This window comes from Coturnix japonica, chromosome Z (genome assembly GCF_054131305.1).
Source record: "Coturnix japonica strain WE chromosome Z, WE-NBRP24, whole genome shotgun sequence".
Lineage (NCBI taxonomy): Eukaryota > Metazoa > Chordata > Aves > Galliformes > Phasianidae > Coturnix > Coturnix japonica.
In genome coordinates this window covers 12,538,994-12,556,658 of record NC_140702.1, presented here as the reverse complement: position 1 = coordinate 12,556,658, position 17,665 = coordinate 12,538,994, and the positions used below count along the sequence as shown (strand labels likewise).

Genomic DNA, 17,665 nt, shown 5'->3' with positions numbered 1-17,665 from the left:
CCTACTTTTTTGGTATGAAGATCCACATATGATTCTGTTTTAACATCAAACAAAACTAAGCACCAGCCATAAATGAAAATAAAGTGCTGAATGAGCAGTTTAATTGAGAACATGGCCCATTTGATCACGACTATAAACTAATAATAAGGGATAAGTGCAAACAAATTAAAACAATGGTCTTGATAATTGCGAGGTAATTCATTGAGCCACTTTTCTGTCAGCTTCTTTGACTATTTTCCTACCTGCTTGCCTGTCTGTACTTTCCTCACAGGACCAATCAGTCAGTTTCAGCAATTCTTGTAGATCTCAAACATAACATTCTTTTCACATTAGCATTACAACCATCTGTATTGCATTCAGTCTCTGTTTAGTGTGTACAAATATCTGGCAGCCTTGACATTTCCTCTGTGCCAGTAACAGCCTTTTAAAATTAAAAAAAATAATGAACTCTTGTGCAATAAAAAGTTATCATACAAAAGTCTGCTCTAGAAATTCACCACTCCAATACAAAATTAAACTCTCGGCAGTAGTGACAAAAACACCTAAAACTCCAGCTTCTGTGCTTCTAATATTGGTATAAAGTTTGCATCCCATGATCATCAACCAAAGACCTATCAGCCACAGTGCCACAGCAACGAGGGTGTCAAGGTTCTTTGTTACTGCCTCAATTACACGTTCTGCATCTAATCCATAAACATTTCATCTTGTGCCTAATCCCTGTCCTTATTCAGTATCTGTCTCTTAAAGAGGATTTTGACCGTAAGGAATTTGCAATTCATATATCAGTCTACAGGGAAACAAACCAAAATGGGTCAATCTGTCTCACTCCACAAACTAAGCCATTGCTAACTGCTAGCATCAGTCAGCCCCAGTATCCTTGCCAGGAGAAGCTTGCCTTAAAAGGTTTAAGTTGGAACCTAGCTTTCAAAATCATATTATCCAAGCATTAATTACACTGCTCTTTGTATACTATGTAGGGAACAACCTAAGGCCTACAAAGTGAATGTTACACAATGTAGGCCAGGAAGATCCATCACTGTACCTCAGAAGTAAAAAAGAAAGCCTTCCATTACTGAGCCGTTTATCTCTGCTGTACCAATAAACCACTTACAATGAATGTGCTATCACCCTAGGAATTAAAGAGAATCTACAAGCCACGGCAAGGGTTCTAAATAGAACTAGACGATCTTTTTCCCAGGGGATCTTTTATTCCCTATAAAATAAATAACAACCAGTTAATAATATCACTAACTCCAGAATAACAAAGTCACAAGTACATTTATATTAAAATGAATAAATTATGTTTTGCTACACAAAGCACTGCATAGATTGGATAATTTGAAATACGGTCTTCATTTCTTAGGGATGGGTTCAGAAAGGAATCTGCATGCCATTCACAAAGGGCAATGGCAGTGCAAAATCCTTCTGTGAAGCTCACTCTGAGTTTCAAGATTCCTCTGCAGGAATTCTACTTGCAGGCAGAAAGTCTAAGCTTGGCAATAAAACTTTATCTATACGAATATTTGGAAAGGGGGGGAAAAAAAAATCAGTACTGAGATCGACTCTGTTGATGGAGTTGAGGCATCTTATCACCATCTCTTTTGGTCATTGTATGCTGCTACTTCCACTGTTCCACTCAGGTTTTATCCTCTTTTTATGTCTTCTCGCCCTTTTCAAGACAATAACTAAAAATGCTCCATGGTTAGAGGTTTTTCTTTCCATTTGTGTCTTTCATCACCTTTTTCTGCACTGCTACATAAACTCCGGAGAATGAGCTGTTATTATACATAAGCAATTATTAGTGGAATTTTCTCTTAATATTCGCCTAGCAGGAACTGCATGCCAAGTTCAGGAAAAAAAACATGCCTAGAGAGTGAATCTGTGCATTTAAATAGTCCTGTAACTAAAAGAAAGTTAAGAAAATAACCAACAAAAATAATATTAAAAAACATATGTCAAATGCATCGGTATTGAGATGGTCTAGTCTTGCATTACATTGACTTCAGTTACAAGTACTTCCATGCTTCAGTAATGGTACTTCAGAAACAATGTATTATCTCTGTAAATTACATTCTCACAATTCATTTCTGCAACAAAATCATGTACACAACCTGTGCATGAAGCTTTCTATCTTCCCTATCCCTTTTCATCCTATCTTCAAATTTCATCTTTTCTTTATGCAATGTTACATTCTCTGTATGTAACCATCTTTCTCCTTCTAATTTTTCCAAATTAAGCGTGATTTCTATGTATTCGAGAAAGAACTTTAGAACATTTTGCCAATAATACAGCGCAAGAATCTTAACTGAGAAAGCAATTCTTTCATATATATTTGTAAAAATGCAGAGCCAGAATCCTCTCAGTAGCAGCATGAGGTGCAAATGTGAAGCTATAGGCACAAACTGGAACAGGAAATTCCACTTAAAGAGGAAAACAGTCCTTATGGGTGGTCAATCACTGGAACAGATTTTCCGGAGAGGCTATAGGGTCCATCCTAGGTTTCATTCAAAAGCCAAATGGACAATGACCTGAGTAATCTGATTTAGTTCCCTTTCTGAGTAGGGAAGCTGGACCAGATGGTCTCCAGAGGTCTGTCCAACCATAACAATTCAGTGATTCTGCGGTTTAGTGATATGAGGAGAATATCTGACTTCCAGTTCTTAGTGTTTATTACTAACCTTATTTACTCCTTTTATGGAATGGATTCTGCCTGTAACATTTGTGTTGCATTTTCAACACTTCACATACTGCTGCACAGTTAAAAAGTGACATTTCATGCATTTTGTACAGTTTTTAAAATGGAGAAATTCCTCTTATCTCAGCAAAACTATTCACTTCAAGACAATCACCACTGCTTTCACAGCCACAGGAGCTACCACATACATACTATTCTGACCTAGATTCAGCTTCACACAAGTGCTGGGACTGTTGACTCTTCTGACTTGAAAATTTAGGTTGTTTGGAATTTCGAGTTCCAAACTAGAAAAAAGATAGTGCACCTACTTTCCAGGAAACAACTAATGCATCATACTGAAGTCTTCTGAATTGCACATTAGAAGACATTATATACACAGCTATTTCCTCAGCTCTTGGTGCCAAATAAATTTTACCAACAAATTGCTTATGAATGTGAACAGCTGCTGAAGGCCTCGTGCACTGCTATGCTGTGTGTTATATTCAAAACACCGTCTTGCTAACAGACCTCAGTTTCATTTGAAACATATAAAATCCTAATTATCCTTCTCTGAGCAACTGCTATTACTAATATAACCAAGATGTTACTTGATTTCCATAGTATGCTCCGATCTTTTGCTAGTAATAAAAACGTTCTTAAATACTTTGCTGAATACATAATTAATCTTCATGTATTTTCAGACCAAGCATCCTCACCACTGTTGACTGGTGCATCTGCCAATTTCATTTTTTTCTTTTTCTTTTTTTTTTTTTCTTTCTGTGCTTGTTTTAAGCATTCATTATTCTAAAAAAGCTGAACAGAGTAATTATTACCAACATGACAAGCACCCTTCATGACCTGTCTCATCTACTGTCAGCTGTCACTGATAAATTATCTTCTGAATATCTTATTTTCTTCCAGGACTGCTGCAATCAAGCAACATGAACATATGGCTATCACTTGTAAGAGCTGTCTCAGCCCAATGGGGTGTGTGGGAGTATTTGGTACAGAAACAGGACATACAACTGGACACCCTGCTTCACTGTTTATGCCTGCTTAACGAATCACATAGTCTAAATGCTCAAGCTTTTTACAGGTTGCCTGCCAGATTCAAGGAAGTTCTTCATCTTCCTGGACAAAGTTACCAGAAAGACTATGAACCAGTTGGAATAACATAATTCCAACACAGTGTTTTGTTTTTAATTGTGTTCACAGAGGAATAGCTCAAAAACTTGAATAGGGCCCTGGTCATGTGAAGAGGCTTTGAGAATTTTAACACTCCAGTCTTGCTGTTTGGGTTTTATGTCAAGTCTTTCTACCAAGAAAGACACTGGGAAAAAGGAGGAAGGACAACAGCAAGGTCAAACAGCAGTTTTGACCAACCCGAACTCTCTGTTAGCAGAACATCCTTCAGATTTTGTTTAGGGCATGTTTTTCATGAGTCAAAGTTTGCTACTGCTGTTAGTTGAAGAGCAACACTGCTCTAATTTCCAAAACTATGATGGTCAGAAAATTCCAAGCCGTAAGCATCCTGTGTTGCATGCAAAATACTCAAATTCCAGTAACGAGTGGAACTAGAGGACAAAGGCAAAAATGTGTCACAGACAGTGCACAGTATATTACAGACAATATTTATGTGGAGGAAGAATCACTAAATATGATACTCTAATATTTTTATTTTGCTGGAAAGGTCTCTTGTAAGGCTGAAGAATTACAAATAAAACAATTACTCTCATTCTGTCCTCTTTAAAACTATGACTGTACTTCCCAGTTTGAAGAACAGATTATTCTGGGTACATTCAACCTGTGGCCCAGAACAGTTCACAATGTGGCCACCCCCTGACCCACAGCATCATGATGGCAGCTCCTCCTTCTGAGTGGATCAGCCTGGCCTTGTGCAGGCACTCATTACCCAGCAACAAACATTAGTGTACTACCAACCCGACCTGGCCTAAAACCAGGGCACAGGGAAGGCACAGTGTTGTGCCAACTCATGTGATGGGAAATCAGTTAACACATTTTGATACAATGGATGAACATAGTCCTGTGAACAGGAAAAAAACAAAAAAAAAAAACAACAAAAAAACATGCAGCCATGCTTTCCTTTGTGATAAAGGAATTTCAGGTCAGGTTTCAATTTAAAAAATATATTTATTTATTTATTTAAATGCCCGTGACTCCAATTTCAGTCTGCCTAAATACATGACCAGCATATTTTCAAACAGAATGTATAGATGTACAGTCAGATAATTCAACTAAAAATTCTGCTTTCATAATCCCCTTCTTATCAGAGAAAAATATCTATCACACCTTGTTCACTTCATTGATTTTGGCAGTATGTTCATTGGGGAACAACTGTTTTTTGAAGGGTGAAGCACAGGAAAAATAAAATTTCATCAAAAATTTCCAATGAACACCTTGAGAGCTCACTAAGAATTGCAGCTACCTCCACTGAAGCAGACTTATGCATTAGTGTCACAAATACAAGGTCACATATCACACTAGATGAGAGCACAGTGAGTCAGTGAGTGGTGCATTTCAGCAGTGGCAACAGTGACAGTGGTTACCTCCGCCAGTGCAGACTGGTACAAACATGGCACTGATGATGAAAATGCGGAATTGATGGTGATGTCTATGCTGGAAAATAGTACTTTGTAGATGAGAACCTGCTCTATTAAAAAGCATTACTGTGCTCTCTGTAACTCTTGTAGTTTCCCAAGAAATAAATAAGAGGCATTACTTTCATAGCAACCCATGTATATGTGGCCCATGACAATCCCTCCTCACTCAAAGCTGCCCAGGAAAACCAAAAAGTTTGACACCTGTGAATTACTCAGTGATGCTCCTGGTTTGGCTTTGTGTCTCTGGGGGAAACAACACGAAGTAACATATTTCTCTGTGAAGATGCTAGCCTTAAGCAATGAGGATCAGAGGTACTGAACCACTCGGGCAAAGGCTCAGAGAGAGGGGGGCAGAAAATGGTTTTCTCAGGAAAAATTAACTCTATTCTTGAAACACTTAACAAAAAAAATAACCCCACAAACTGTAGTGGTGAGAAATTTATTTCATTGTCTTCTACTTCTGCTACGTATCTATAAGACCTGAGTTTATGGCTATTGCAGCGTTTCCCACTTTCTGCATTACACTGGGAAATGGCTAAAGGCTTTATGATACTGACAATAATAGTGACTTTTAAAAGAGGCTCATCTCAGCAAATAAGCAACACATCAGATATTGGTGCACCTTTCTCTCTTTGCAACTCCAAACCTCAGGAAACACAGACAACTGGAAACTAGTAAAAATTGATGCACTTTCCTTTGAACTTCAAAATCTGCACAGAGTGTATGGTTTAGACTACACCTCACACAGCTTCAAAGTAATTATTTCTGCTGCCTATAACCACGAACATATTTGAGTATCGCTGGCCAAACCCACAGCAGTGCAACAAGCAGTAAATCATATGCCACAACAACCATCTCAAAATAAAAGAAAGAAACTGCACCTTCTGGTTCTTTTGCGGACTAGTTTGCCATTCTCAGAGAAAACTGGATAAACACATTTCTAGGCAAAAGCTGTACAAAAATGTAAAGATGGATGGTAACTTAAGTATTAAAGAGCTGACATTTTCAAACCATGACAACCAATTCTTTAAAAAGCAACAAAAAACTGGAGAACACTCAATAGTATTTTCTGCTTTTCAACAGAATTACCAAACCTATTGCTTCTAGGGACACTGAAGGAAAAAGAAGATGAATAATAACGGAAAGGAACCTAGCAGCTCACTTCAGTTCTGAATCTGGAGCTACATTGTCAGTCTAGACATCTGCAGCACCCTACACTCAGTGGAGAGAAAGTGGCTGGAATAAAGATCTTGACCTAGAACTGCCATAGAGAGGTGCGGTGCATGGGAAGAGTCAGTCTCTATAGGGACAGAAGACCTCAGACTTGAGGTGCTGGAGTCTGCCTGAAGGCAAGCTAAATCTCTTCTACACCTTACATCAATCAATTTAGTTTTTTCTGCTGCTCTGATAAGTCAAAATAGTATCCAGCAATTCCTTCAGATCCTGCAGTGTGCCTTTAAGATATATACTTAATATTTTAAAAACTAAAATTACTCTTAACTTAAAAGGAAGATAATAAATTGCTAATGTGCAAAATATCAAATGCAAGATGATTCTGGGAGCAAAAGCAGACCAATTTCAGACCAAAGTTCTCCATCAGAGAAAACAGTCACTCCATTTAATCCTGTATATGTTGCACATAAAACTTTCTGCCAGTCCTGGCCAATAAGCCAGAGAAAAAAAAAAAGAATTACTTCATAAATTTTTAAGGTATCCTTACTTCAGCTAGGTTCAATAGCAGTGAACCATGTGTGGATGTGTACGTTGCCTCTGACCCTGCTTCATTAGTCTTACTGGCAAAACCTACATGAAACTGCAGTGTGCACAACTACTTTTCACAACTACCACAATGATTAAAGAGTGGAGTTAGAGCTGACACTAACTATGGCTGACAGGAACTCCACTCTCAATTTGCTCAGTAGCTGTTAACAACCAGCTCTGGTAACCAAAGAGGTAAACCAGGTTGACTTCTGTTTTCTTAAAACACAAACTGTAAGGCTGTAAAACCCATGAGAACTGTAAAACCCATGGAGACCCACTCCTGTCAAACAGTCCGTCAGCTCCATCTGACTAATGCTTTCATCCGATATGTGGAGAACAGTGCCATAAGGCAGACTGGATCTCCTGCTCTCTCATTACTAGCTGCTGATTTTGCAGAGGTCATGGGAATTTAAATCCATAAACTCATTTCTGGTAAACAAGCAACATACATGACTATAAACGCTAATCTTCTCAATGTAATGATGCAACTTCATTATTATAACTATTATTTTTAAATAAAAATCGATGATCTAACAGAAGACTGCATCTGACATATTGGCTGGCCATTTATCATGCTCCCTCAAGATCAGGTTAGATACAAAAGTCAGATTTTATATGTACAGACAAGAGACAGTCAGAAATAGAAAATGTGTCAGATGAGTCTGTAGGTGTTGTGACAGACCTTCCACTTACACATACCACCAGCTTCAGGGGTGTGAAGCTGAACTTCAAAAAAAAACAAAACACAACAAACACACAGGGCTTTTGCTTAATTAACAATTACCATAAGAACAGAGAACAACTCCCAAAGCCTTCAGGAGGGACTGCTTTGCCAAGCTGTTTAGAACAACTAGCTTGTCTGTTTAGGTTGGGCTATGACTTTCTTAATTCTGACTTAAGCTCAAGAGCACTGCAACCTACAGATTCCTAGTTCGGTACTGAAAAACAAGAATTCCTATTTCCAGTTACATTGTAAGACAGAATATAGCCTGTCTTTTTAGAAACAGCACTTATTTTGTCAACAAGCTGCTACATGGAGTTGTTTAAATTTCTATTTTCATCTTTTTTGAATTCATAACAATCAGTGCAGTTTCAGGACATATGAACTGTTCATCTATAACAATGGAACACTATTCTGCTAGCACGTATGTGACTGTGACTATGGTTAGTCTTGTCTGTTCAGCACTGGGGATGCATCATTAATTCCTACTCCAGTACGAGCAGTCCCTCATTTCTATTTCATAATTAATCAGGCAAAAAACACACACTGCTCCCAAAGGTGCTAAGGGTGCTGCTGGCAGTGATTACCTCTCAAGACCAAAACCTCCAACTGAAACACTATTTCATCTAATCCTGGAGCATGCTGAGATTTTGGAATAGAGAGTGCCAGGCACCTGGAAAACTCAGCACTTTATTCCATCAAGTTATCTTCATTTTAGACGTATTCCCTGAAAGACAAGAGCAGCACTTCCTCAAGCCTACTTTCCTCAGTTCTGTTTCAGCTATTCTGAAACGGAGTTCTATTGCAACAGCTCTACAGACTTCCAATATGCAGTACATAATGTGCATAACATTCACTGCACGTAGGTTGTACTGCCCTATCAACAAAAACTGGACCAGTTTCCTGCCCTTACACTATTTCTATTTATGTATGCATTAGTGGAAGGACTGCCGCACAAGTTCGTAACTCCAAGTTAACATCTCTAAATAACTGCTGCATTTTGTTATTAATAAGAATTTTCTACAGAACTCTACATCTGTACTTCCTAGTACAATCTAAATGTTTTTAGACATGCAATCTGAAAAAAATATAGTAACTTTGGCAAGCCACAGCACTGATGTTCTTTGAAGGGAGTTCGGTGGATCTTAGCAGTTTTGAATGACTCCATGTTGTTACTCTTTCCCCATTTATCATGCATACGTACATACTGTCAAATAAGCTTACACTTTCACCCAAGCTACAGCTTTTTGCTGTAGGTGAGGACTGTATCATCAGTTTCAGGAAGCCAAGACATACAAACAAGCATCTCCCACAGAGTTGTTACTTAACTCCAACCTCACAAAGTAGAGCTTATGCTGCGTCAAAGTAGATGTCACCTCATCATCTATTTTCAGGAACTGGATACAAGGGTTTTGACTGGTACTCTCCGAAGGTGTGGTTCTGTTACCTAGTTTCCTCTGTACATGCCTCACATGCTAAAAGTGAAGCTAAAGCCAGAAAGCTGTAAAGCTGAAGAGCAGTAATCAAATGATAAGAAGTTACAGCATCTGAAGGTTAGCCAGGAGGTCAACAAACTTTACAAGTTAATAGTAAAGTCTAACTATATTTCTTACAGATAACTAAATTTTAAGAGTAAAATTGTAATTATAATGAAGCTCTTAGATGAACCAAAGATAAAGCACATTTTTATTTTTATTTTATTTATTTATTTCTAAAACCATACCTGCAATTAAATCCAGTTCCTGGAGCTTTAGAACAAAGATTATCACAGCAGAAACACTGCCACTTTGGTCACTGAGAAAGATAACACAAACACTAGGCTCTCTTATACCAGCAAATGTATTTTACACTTGCTAGCTCACACGTTAAATGAAATCACAAACAAGGGTACAAAACCAGACACTGACAGTAGTTCAGCCCTCCTCATCATGGTATTGTCTCCTGTCTGATGTCTTTCCATGTACCCTGTAGGATTCATGTTTTACTTGCTGGGTGGAAATGACAAAGTTTGGTATGTAAGCATGGACACTTCTGACAAAGCGTAGAAATTTTCAAGAAACCTTTCTATAAACCACTTCTGGAGGGGATGCAAAACTGCAGAGCCAATGAGAACTCCTTTGTGAAGAAGATGCATATGGTGTGGCCATGCAACAGTCAGTGAAACTGAACAGTTCTGCGTTCACAGGATGTTAAATGTACTGTTTGCTGACACAGGTTCTTGAGCAGTAAATACAAGAACATCTAGTTCACATTCATTTACTACACCTTGCTTCCAGGTCAGCTGCTTGACTGCCCTGATAATCTTACAGAATTCACTTATCTCTTTTCCTTTGCCTCATTTTTTCATAAAAATGCCATAAACTTGAATTAATCACTTTAGGACTTACCCACCTGCATGAAGACTTGAGCTCTAGGATTATACTAGACATATATACTAGGCACTGCAGGACATGATTGGAGAGCATGGCAGTGATGGGTTGATGGTTGGACTGGATGATCTTAGAGGTCTTTTCCAACCTTAATGACTCTATGATTATAACAATGTGCTTTCCTCCAGTTTGTTACAACAGTACTTAACTGATACTATTTCTAGAAGTCTGTCATGGCTTGCAAACACTTCTAGTTTTTGAAAAAAAAAAAAAGCAGAAAATTCTGGTTTGAAACAGAAGAAAGCCCACATTAAGGAATATGAATAAAACTGAGACATTTTAGGAAAGTGAAAGAAAAAAAATAATTACTATTTTAACAAAAGACAGTTAAAAAGAGAAGATGACAGTAAAAGAGTCCTTGGGGAACATCAATTTTGTTGTACTTAAAATACTTCTACAAATTTATTCCAGTAGTGGCATTTTAAACACAGAACAGTCAGTCATCTGAGGAGTCCTAGAAAGGAGAGTGTTCCCTGAGGCTGTAATTTGTTGTAGTTGAGGAAGACACACGGAACAAAACCACAGGACAGTATCTTCAACCAGAAGTCAGCTAACCAAGCAAAATCGAACCTAGTTAATCTAACACTGTCATATGAATATGGTTCTTCCCAAGTTCTTCTGAGACCAGAGTGTAAAATTACAGCAATGTTGCTATGCCCACATAGCTGTACTCACAAAACTAAATTGTAGGTTTCTGAACTGAATTTTTGTTTACTTTGTTTGAAATGAATGATTAGACAAGACTGTATCCAAGAAAACAAAAAACAGAAAGTGTTTGTTCAACTTAAGTTCTGTTCATGAGGGTATTTTTACCTTGAATCATTAACTTTTTGACACAGCATCCCTGAGATGGATCTGCATCAAATCTTGATTCTACAATGAAAATCTATCACAGGGACGTGTCTTCCTAAAGGAGGTTTTCCATGTAAACTCTGAGCACACTGGAAAATGGTATTCTTGCCTCCTGCCAAACCTGAAGAGAGTATTGATATCAACTTCTTAAGCCCAACACTGATGTACATCTTGCAGTTTACTCATGGACTCCAAATGAGACTGCATAAGACATCTGAAGATAAATGCTATCAGTGCTTAACTACAGCTCACTACCAGAAATAAGACACGACAAAAGCCAAGTAGCAAGGAACTGCCAAGTCTCCTCTAGTAAAAAAAGAGCTTCCAGAGCAGACCGCCCATCCACAACCATCAACTGGGAAACTTCTCCAGCACTTGCAAGTGACAACACAACAAGCACTGCCCCACCACTACTGTGCTATAGGACTGCCTACCACCACCACAAAGGATACCTGGACACACTTCTACCTATTGGTACATGACATGCCAGCCTGAGGGCAACTGTGCCAGTCATGAGCAATTAAAATAGTCACCTGGCGACAGCATGCAGATATCCCTGGCTGCTGACAGCTATTGCGGAACCACATCCCATTGCCAAGAAGCAAGGCACATGCCAAACTTGACTCATATATATGTCTATCTGTCACTTCTGAAATCAGGTCACTGCCTCCACGCTTCTTTTAAGTGCATTTCAGGCATTTCCCTTCCAGTGCAGCAGAGAAAAGGGGAGCCAAAAGAACAGGTGGTATGAAACAACAGCAAGGAGTTGTGGTGACCAGACTACACCATATCTGCCACTATCACACAGCCTGGTGCCCCTTAATACCTATGCCACAGGCAAGGTCAAACACCAGACCACCCCCACACAACCATCACAAACCACATCACCACATGAAGGATCACACACATCATGAGCAGGGTCTGTTGAGGCAGGACAAGAGGAATGGGTTTCAAACTAAAAGAGAGCAGCTTCAGACTGGATATAATGAAGATAAAGGTGGTGAAGCAGTAAAACACTGTTCAAAGATTGAAAAAGTCGAGTGCTTGGAGGCATGGCTAGTCTCTGAGCACCTGATGGAGCTGCAGATGCCCCTGATTACCAAGGGGGGTTGGACTCGATGCCCTTTGGGGTCCCTTCCAACTCCAACTGTGAGTCCACCATCACTCCACTACTACCTCCACTCACCCCGCACCACAGGGAAGGCTCTGACACACAAACACCAAACACAGGTTCAAAACGGACCGCACACCATACGAAGGACCGACCCCTCATACCACACCACCTTGGCACGGAGGACCAACCCCACTCCCTCCTCCTCTCCACACGACGGCTCGCACCCACGACGCCCGCACGCCGCCGCTCACCGCCGCCTGCTGGAAGGCGCCCTTGGTGTAGGTGCCGCCGCCTCGGTACGCGATGGCGGGGATCTCCCGGCCCAGCAGGGCGCACTTGTGCTGCTGGGGCCGCCGCCGCGAGATGTAATCCACGCGCGGCACCACGTTGCTGCGCGAGGAGAAGGTGACGATGGCGACGCGCGTGGCCGCGGGCACCACGGGGAAGTCGGAGAGCAGTTTCTTGACGAAGCGCAGCTCGCTGAGGAAGTTGGCCGGCCCCACGCTCGACGACTCGTCCACAAGGAACACCAGCTCCAGCCGCCCGCTACGCGCCCGCAGCCGCCGCACCTGGCGTTTGAAGGCGCGGCCCAGCTTCTCCACTTTGCTCTCCGTCGTGTCCGGCAGCGGCGGCGCCGGGGCGGGCGAGGCGAGGGCGGGCGAAGCGAGGGCCGCCGCCCGACCCTGCGGCGCCGACAGCGCCAGGGACAGCGGCAGGGACAGTCCCCCCCAGCAACACAGAGCCACCAGGGGCCACATCGCGGGACGGCGGCGGCTGCCGGCTGCTCCTCGCCCCCTGGCGCCCCACCTCCCGCCTCCGCGCTCCCTGCCGCCGGCCCCCTCAGGTACCCGCGCCCTTTAATCCCCCCGCGGGCCGTGCCGCAGACGCCTCCCCCGCGGCGGAGGTGCCCGCCCCGCTCTCGGCCCCTCGCCGCTCGGGAGCGACACCCCCGGCTCCCTCCCCGCCCCGCCGGCCCTCCCCCGCCGCCCCGGCCCGCCCCGATGTGTCCCGGCGGCGGGGTGGGGAGGGACCGGAGCCTCGGGGGTGGCCGGCGACCCGCGGCCCCCAGGCAGAGCTCGTTCTGCACGCCGCCACGGAGGTGCGGCTACCTAAGCTCATTTCACTCTCTAATTTGTTATTAACCATCGCTCTAGCTGGTCAGCTCCGTTTCATGCAGTAACTCAGCCTCAGGAAAATCCACTTGGAGCTCACTGATCAGCCAGGTAAACCTGTTGATTGCAGCTCGCCTCTGTATTTCTTCTTCATTTCCCAGCCCTTCTCTTCTCTGTTTACTTTTGTTGCCATTTAGCAGTGCCGTGGCATACACGCTGGTACATTTGCAAGTCAAACCTCACATTTATGTTTAATGGAATTACTTAGTCCTGATGGAAAATCCAGTGCTGCTCCTTTGACTTTCCAGCAGTACTCAAATTCCTCTACAGCTGACAAGGGACTACGGGAGAGGAGATACCATTTAATTACTGAAATGATGCATTTGATGTGTGGTTCCAACATATATCAATTACTTTGCAAAAATACATTTCTTAGGTGAAATTTTGCCACACTGTACTTGAAACGGGGATAGCACTCACTCTCAGGGAGGTGTATGTGGAGTAGTTTTGATACTGAGATGTATGCTACTGATGAATCAGTTTGTCTTGCTTATGTCACAGTGACCCGTTTCAACATTGGGATGCTTGGCTTCGATCTGGTAATGGCAGACAACATTTTGCCTTGAAAGGGGCATTTGGGAACTTCTACCACATTCGCCTCCCCCAGCAAATTGATTTGCTCCATTAACCTTTGAGGGATGAAAGAAGTGGTGCCTCAGTTGCATTCCCTGCAGGCTGAGTAACGATACTGCTGTACCTTGAAGCATTCTTCATCTGCAATACATGCAGAACCCAGAATGGGAAGCTATAGCCAAAAAGAGAAGGTGAAAGTGGATGAAATGAGTGGTTTCTACAAGGTGCTCCTAGGGGAAAGTGAATCGTTGCAGTTATGACGTGTTCCCATTACTCTGAATGTTCAGGTCACAATCAAGATGCAATTTTCTCTAGGCCAGTTTGGTTTGTTGGCAAGGTAACTGTCAGTTCCCTTGTTTTCCCCCATGTCTTTGTAACAATAGTCAGATTCGAATTTTTAATGAATTTGTAGGATGCAGAAGAAGAGGAAAGGAGGATGAACTGGAAACACTTTTAGCAAAGGAAGAACACTTCGTGCTGGTGGCCATTTTTCCTATGCACCATCTGTACTGCTAGCGTGAGAGACGGCAACCAGGTAGAACTAACTTTGAAAATACTGCAATTAATTTCAGTATTAGCTATCTAGCCCCCACCCCCCAAAATAAACAAACAAACAAACAAACAAAAAAACAGGGTACTTATATATCAGCACTTGATACACACATAATTTGTGAAATGCTCATTCTCATAGGTCACACAAGCCCTGCATCTTGTACTGAGTCTCTTTTTATATGTAAGGGAAGCAAAGTGAAGTCATCAGTTAAAGATGTAAACACATTAGTCACATAGTCAGTTCAAAGCAAAAATGAGTAAACAGGTGAACTGCAAAGCTCTGACTGGATGCAAGACTGAGACCCTCTCATGGTACTGACGCAAAAATTGAAGTGTGTAGTGTAAGTTTCCTTTAGATTTGTGGTTAATTAAATTGTGAAAGACTTCAAAAAGAATTGGTGACCTGTAATGAGTAAAAAATCTTCGCTTATGTGTTCTCCCACATGTATGGTGCAGGTAATTCCCTTTAAAATCACTGGGACTCAACCTTGTGATGCAGAGAGGAGGCACTAAATAAAGCATTATGTGATACCGTGAAGCATTAACATTTGTAATAAACACAGTCTGGGTGTATGGGGGAGAGAGTGAGGACAGTGTCCGAAGTATTCTAATGTGTTCATGTTGTGATTTGAGCTGAAAGAACTAGAGAATAATTTCTGGAATAAACTGAATTTTAAAAATCTTAGATTCAGGCTCCTTCTCTCAGGAAGGCGTTTTATCCAGAGGATTCTGCTTACAAAATAAAAGGTGTCTTGTCAGTGATGGAGGAGGAGGTTGTGTGCATGTGAGCAGTAGAATTGTGCTCACTGTATGTTCACTAAGCTTTTCTGAAAGCACAGTTTCCAGTGGAAATCTCTGTTGTAATGAAATTGCCTTCTCCAAGCCTGTCTGCCAGTTCTTTACAAATCCTTTCCATGTTGATATGCTTAAGCCCTCTGCTTTTGATGGTCTTTTCCCTGTTGTATTCATGCATATTATTTGTGCTTTGGTTCATGCTGATCTGTAGCAGATGGGGAAGGAGAGAGCAGGAGGAATTTTTTCCCACTTTGAGTGTCCCTGAAAGTCAAAATGTCTGCCTTGGACTTCGCTACTAGAATAGATAATACCAGTTCCACGTGGCCTGTGGTGACAGAGTGCACAAGAAGGTGGCGTTGGGCTGTGACTCTATTCCATTTCAAAACAGCAGGTAACAAAAAAACACTAGATCTTGTGAATAAAGTGCTGTCGTCATGTGATAAAAGAGAGCTGACTTCCTGACAGGGGCTGTTTAAGAGCAGAACTTCAGCTACTTTTACAATCACATTCCCTATCTCTTTAATTATCTTATTAAAATCCACAGACTTCACAAATTCCAGTAATTCTTTACTGTCTCCCATCAAGATCATATGGTCATTTAGCGGCACCCTGATTACTAAACAAAAGGGAAATCTATACCCCCAGTTAAAAGTCCTTCTGCAAACAAGCAGTCTGAGGACTGCTGTCCTTTAGCCAAATAGCTTTTTGGTTGAATTACTCAATGAAACGTGGCCAACCATCTTTCCAAATATGGAGAAGGAAAGCATTATATTCCTCCCCCTTCAAGTTCCCCCAAATGCAGCTGGACAAAATACGTCCCTGTGCTCAACCCACGCAGAATTTATGCCTGCAGAGGCAATGCTGCAGTATTAAATACCCTACAATTTTTGGAAAAATGCAGGTCAGTTTTGTTTCTACTGTGAAGATGTTCTGTTAGTGGCTTTGTGCTGTGGCGAAAACTCAGCTGCAACTGAAACATTACGCCCTTCAAAGGAACTTTGCAGTGTTCTAAATTGTAGAAGCTAGAGCTAAAATGACGGTTTTTGAGAAGAAATAAGAACCTGATGTTACTTCAGCTTTTTTTTCAGTCTCCCTTTGTGCTCACCAGAGCATCCATCTGGGGAAACCTCACACAATACAGAGCTAGCAGAGCCAGACATCCTTCCTTACGGATGAAAAGCCATAGGCAAGGCACAGGATTAATCTGCACTGGCCACTTCCCTTGTGGATATCAGACAGTGTTTCATCTAGGGGTGCTGAAAATTCTGCATGAGGAGCAAAGCTAGCAGGAATAGACTTTAAGAAATGGGAACTTGCATTCTTACAAACTGCCTTTGAAATCTGCCTACTGGGGATCTATTAACACTGTAATAGGGAAGAAGTGCCCTGAAGGCAGTCACTGGTGTGTGGAATCCAAAGTCTTCCTGGAAAGGAGTTGGAAGAGGAAGGAGCTGTGGGAAGTCGCTTCTTCCTCCTGTAGCTGAGAGAGAAGGGCTGAGAGGACAGGTCCAGCCCAAGTGCTGGAGGGTGAATTTTCTCCTCAGCCCTAAAATACTCTCCTTCCAGAGCAGCACTGCTGCCAATGGCTTACCTACATACAGCCTGCTGCCTCCAAACTATGACAAAGAGCAGGACCAACCCTTGAGAGCTCTCCACTCTGGATTGTATTGCTGGAACACATTGATTCAGCAGTTTCTAATCATTGGGTATATATATATATAATCTAAGCAGCAGTGGTGAAAGGAGTACAAAGGAGAGATCAGGATGTATTTTACATTTAAAACTGAGGTATTGAGGCTAGGCAATACATGTCTCAGTAATAGATATTGAGTGATTTTTTTGACATTTAGGTATTGGCTTTTCTTGGCTCAAGCAGAATATGAAGCAACTTGCTTGGAGGAAGTTAACAATTCTTCTGTGAAAGTAATAGTGCTCTTTAAAAGAGATCACTGTTAAATTATCACTTATCATTAAATAAAGCTAGGATAGATACATACTTTGGAATTCTTTCAAATACCAAAAATTCACTGGCGTTAATTATTTTAAGATGAATTGTTCAGGACTAGAAACTTGAAGTTCAGACTTCCCACATAAATTGTTTAAACACACACAAATTGAGAGCAGTCAGTTTTGATTTATGCGTGCAAATCCCATTGACACCTCTGGGAGTTCTGACACAGACTGAAGAGAGTACACGGCCCTTAAATGAGGGCAAAGTGTCTGTCCACATGACTTTGGAAAAAGATTATTACGTAGGAGGGGAAGAGTCAGTCTGCCAAAAGTTTCTGCTTTCAGGCAGAGGTCTGTAAAGGGGATGGGTGTTTCAGTCTTCAGCAGAGCAAACAAGCACTTGAACGATCCAGGCAATGGGTTATTAGTTCAAGCTATAAAAAAAGAAAAA

General features: G+C 41.5%; 1 protein-coding gene across 3 annotated transcripts in view; it reads right to left on the bottom strand.

Moving 5' to 3' along the window:
* Positions 1 to 13,103, bottom strand: part of SVEP1 (sushi, von Willebrand factor type A, EGF and pentraxin domain containing 1) — a 115,832-nt gene extending 102,729 nt beyond the window's left edge. For all 3 annotated transcript variants that reach the window (XM_015849871.3, XM_015849872.3, XM_085530196.1), the window contains exon 1: positions 12,424 to 13,103. In XM_015849871.3, coding sequence (XP_015705357.2) covers positions 12,424 to 12,930 — 507 coding nt within the window. In that variant the 5' untranslated portion in view covers positions 12,931 to 13,103. The remainder of the gene's footprint in view (positions 1 to 12,423) is intronic.
* Positions 13,104 to 17,665: the final 4,562 nt, after the last annotated feature.